The 3,630-nt window shown below is 49.8% G+C and overlaps 1 protein-coding gene across 1 annotated transcript in view; it reads right to left on the bottom strand.

Annotated features, from left to right (window-relative positions):
- Positions 1–1,677, bottom strand: part of LOC143020198 (uncharacterized) — a 1,852-nt gene extending 175 nt beyond the window's left edge. The window contains exons 1-2 of the mRNA XM_076176364.1: positions 775–1,677; positions 1–422 (exon numbers count right to left, since the gene is read on the bottom strand). The exon at positions 1–422 is cut by the window's left edge and continues 175 nt beyond it. Of these exons, the coding sequence (XP_076032479.1) occupies positions 414–422; positions 775–1,677 (912 nt within the window). The 3' untranslated portion in view covers positions 1–413. The remainder of the gene's footprint in view (positions 423–774) is intronic.
- Between the last annotated feature and the right edge of the window lie 1,953 nt (positions 1,678–3,630).

The raw sequence follows: 3,630 nt of genomic DNA, 5'->3' as shown, positions 1-3,630 counted from the left end.
TGATCATCATGCCCCGTCTCCGGGGAATATTGTCTGTCACTATGGGTCACTGGAGACAATAATACCAAGGGTGTTCGTATTACGACGGTTACGCAGCCCGTACGGTGATCACCGTGGCATATCATCCGTCTGGGATCCCCGTCACACAAGTCGACTCCCAAGTCCGAGCCGAGCACTGACATATATTGTGCCTTCGTACTGGTCTTGCGTCGGCGTTACTTGTGGCGGTTGGGTAGGAGGTGGTCGTATGGGGATATCGGTAGACCGTTCCGCATCTTTCGGTGTGTTGACATGGCATGAGTGGCTGCGTGTACTCGTATCTTGTTTTAAGGTATGATAGGGTGAGCATTGCGCGTGACGTCCATGACGTAGGTATAGGCTGCCTTGGTAAGATGGTCCACCGATTAATAAATTCATTGCTTCTGAGGGCGACAAACAATAGTATATTAGTCATATTGTTATGGAAAGAGATACAAAAGGAGGTATGATTGGATTTAACAATCAAAATCCCCCAAAATGGGGGTGGCGAGCTAGGAGTGTATCTAAGTTGTCGTCACTAAGTAAATATTTACATACAGTTATCACGTCTTGTCTCTGTGGAATACTGTCTGTCACAATGGGGCATTGGAGACAGTAATGTTCAAGAGTGTTGGCGTTAGGGCGCTTACACAGCCTGCATGATGAGTAATGTGGCATATCTTCCGCCTGGGAGATTTGCCACACAGGTCGATATCCGAGTCTGAGCCGAGCACTGACAACATTGTGTCTCCGTACCATGGGTCCGCGTCGGCGATACTTGTGGCGGCTGGGTAGGAAGTGGTCGTGGTGTTGAATGGAGACACTGGTGGCTCGTTCCGCATCCCTTCGGCGTGTTGTTATGGTGTGAGTGGCTGCGTGTATTCTGTTTTTGAGGCATGTGAGAGAGGGTACTACGCGTTCGTTATCTAAGACGAAGGCACAAGCTGCTTTGGCAATACGGTCCACTGTGTCGTTGCCAGCAAGGTCGACGTGTGAGGGCACCCATATGAGAGATACGGCCATAGATGCTTCATGAACAACGGCGAGTTGGGTCAGTATGGCCTGTACAACACGATAGTAGTTGGGTCTGGGTGAGGAGAGGGAGTGTAGAGCTGGTTGGGAGTCACAAACGATCACACCATTTACGTTATAGTCTACAAGATATGTTACTGCGTCGAGGATTCCGTGTAGCTCACAAAACGTGGAGCTTGATGTGACAGGTAACCTGCGGCCAATCCATCCAGCTTCCACAGGTGGCTGTAAGGTGGGTGAGTACATGGCACACGCTGCTCTTCCATCAGCCTGTACTGAGCCATCCACGTAGATGACATGCGCTGTGGGGATCTTTGAGGATACGCTGTCAATGGTCTCTAGTGCTAGTTGCTTTTGAAGTGCAGGAAGGTCATCTTTGGAGGTTGGTGTGAAGGTGACGTTAGGGAGGGAGATTCGCCACGGGGGCAAGTCGGGTTCAACCGTTTCTTCAGGGACGTGAATGTCAAGGTTTTTGAGTGTGTTGCACACTGTAGTGACGAGGTTGCGGCCTCCTGGTCGAAGTGGGAGGCGGGGTGCACTGTCAGGTTCGAGCGACGCTCTGATGGTAGCAGTAAAGTTTGGGGACAGATAGGGCGATCGGAGGCATTTCACAGAGAGAATGGCCATGTTAGCATATATTCCCTCTATAAGCGAGGGTAGACCAAGTTCACTTTGCATGTTAACGATGCGAGTCGAAGGAGGGCAACCTAAGATAAATCTCATTACTCTAGTTTGGAATTTTTCGAGAGGTTCCAAAGCTCTCCTGGGAAGTTGACAAAGGGCAGGTGATAAGTAGTCAACGAGTGATCGAAGAAATGTGGTGTATAGAGTTCTGACCATTGGTAATGAAGCGCCGGTGGAATTTGTGGCAAGCCACTCGATAGGGTTAAAACGGGCCTGCAGACGATCAAGGAGATCATTAACAAGGGGATGGATACGTTGTCGAGTCGGTATGGCTGGAGTGATCCGGGCTGGTACTCCAAGGTATGTGTACTGTGTGCAATGAGGGATAGCATCACTTCCCATGTTGAACGTCGGTAGTGCTTGGAGAGTACGAGATGAAAATATTCTGCTTTTCTCAGGGGAAATGATGAGACCACAAGCGGTAGTTGACGTGTAGAAGCCATTTAGGACGAATTGGAGGTCAGCGGGCGAGTTGGAATGGATGCAGATGTCGTCCGCGTAGCAGAGAAGGGTTGTACCGGGAACGTTAGGAAGAAATGAGAGTAAGCGGTGCATCAAGACGTTAAAAAGAAATGGACTTAGTACGCCACCTTGCGGGGTACCGAGTTTGAACTGCTCGTAGGAACTGCACACACCTCGAAAGAGAACACGTGACTTCCTGTTACTCAGATAACCTCGAATCCATCGAAGGAGGTTTCCTTGCACTCCGAAGGTAACCAGCTGGTCAAGAATTATTTCATGGTTGGCTACATCGAAAGCACTTTTGAGGTCCAGGAAGGCAACTACGCTGGTGGAAGAGAGGCGGGTGTAGAGCTCAGTAAGGCAGTGGTGCGTACTTCGACGTGGGAGGAAACCATACAGCTGCGGCGAGAGTTGACCTTGTAGACGATTCATGAGCCGGGCAAGGATGATACGTTCAAGTATCTTGCTGAAGCATGAAGTTAGGGAAATGGGCCTGAATTTATCAGTACCTGGTTTCGGTATCGGGACAATCGTGCTTAAAGTCCAGGCTGCAGGTACAAGTCCACGTAGGAGGCAGAGGTTGAAGAGGCGAAGGAGGGGGTTGCCAGGAACTTCCAGTAGGAGTCGGAGCACTTGGTATGTAATGCCGTCATCCCCGGGGGCAGAAGTTTTTGTATTAGCCATGGCTAGTCGTAATTCATTCTCCGTAATCGGGACGTCGTCTTCTTCATCTGGGTGGAGAAGTGCAGTGCAGCCATTAGATGGAGATTACGGGTGTTGCGACGAGTGGAGAGTGCCTCTTGGATATGCGTAGGAAGATTGTTAGTCTGTGACTGTGACGACCATAAAGTAATGAGGTCCTGGGCGAACGGCGTCTGGACTGTGATGGAGGGCGCTGGGAGGTTGCTTCTTAACGACCCTTTTTACAAGGCGCCACATGGTCGCGATACTAGTCTGGTGATTTATGGAATCAGTGTATTTCTGCCAAGACTCTGTGTAGGCACAGTTCTGGAGGGCGACCATATTATCCCGTGCTATTTGGTACTGATGTAAAGAATCAGGTGTGGGTTGCGTCTGAAAAGTATGACCAGTAGTCTGTGTAGCTCTCTCCGCTTGGATAATACGGTGGTCCAACGTCCATGAGTGAGGTACAGGGCGGCGTGGTAGGTGAGCTTTGGTTACATAGCGGCTGTAGAAGTCGTGTGTGGTATTCACTAAGGACGTGTATAGTGCGTCGGGGGATAGGAAGTCAAATGTGGGAAGGAGATTAGAGATGTACGAAATATATGTAGGGCAATATTTAGGAGGAATGGATATACGGGTCCGGTGATGAGGAGTTGGAATCCGAGATGGTATGGAGTAGTATAAACTAAGAGCAATATGGTCGGAGAAGAGAGAAGGAATTGATTGACAGGCGACACGGGATGGCACGAG

The sequence above is a fragment of the Oratosquilla oratoria genome, chromosome 39 (assembly GCF_046742065.1).
Source record: "Oratosquilla oratoria isolate Oo_2021 chromosome 39, ASM4674206v1, whole genome shotgun sequence".
In the NCBI taxonomy this organism is placed as follows: Eukaryota; Metazoa; Arthropoda; class Malacostraca; order Stomatopoda; family Squillidae; genus Oratosquilla; species Oratosquilla oratoria.
This window is presented reverse-complemented; position numbering and strand designations above follow the sequence as displayed.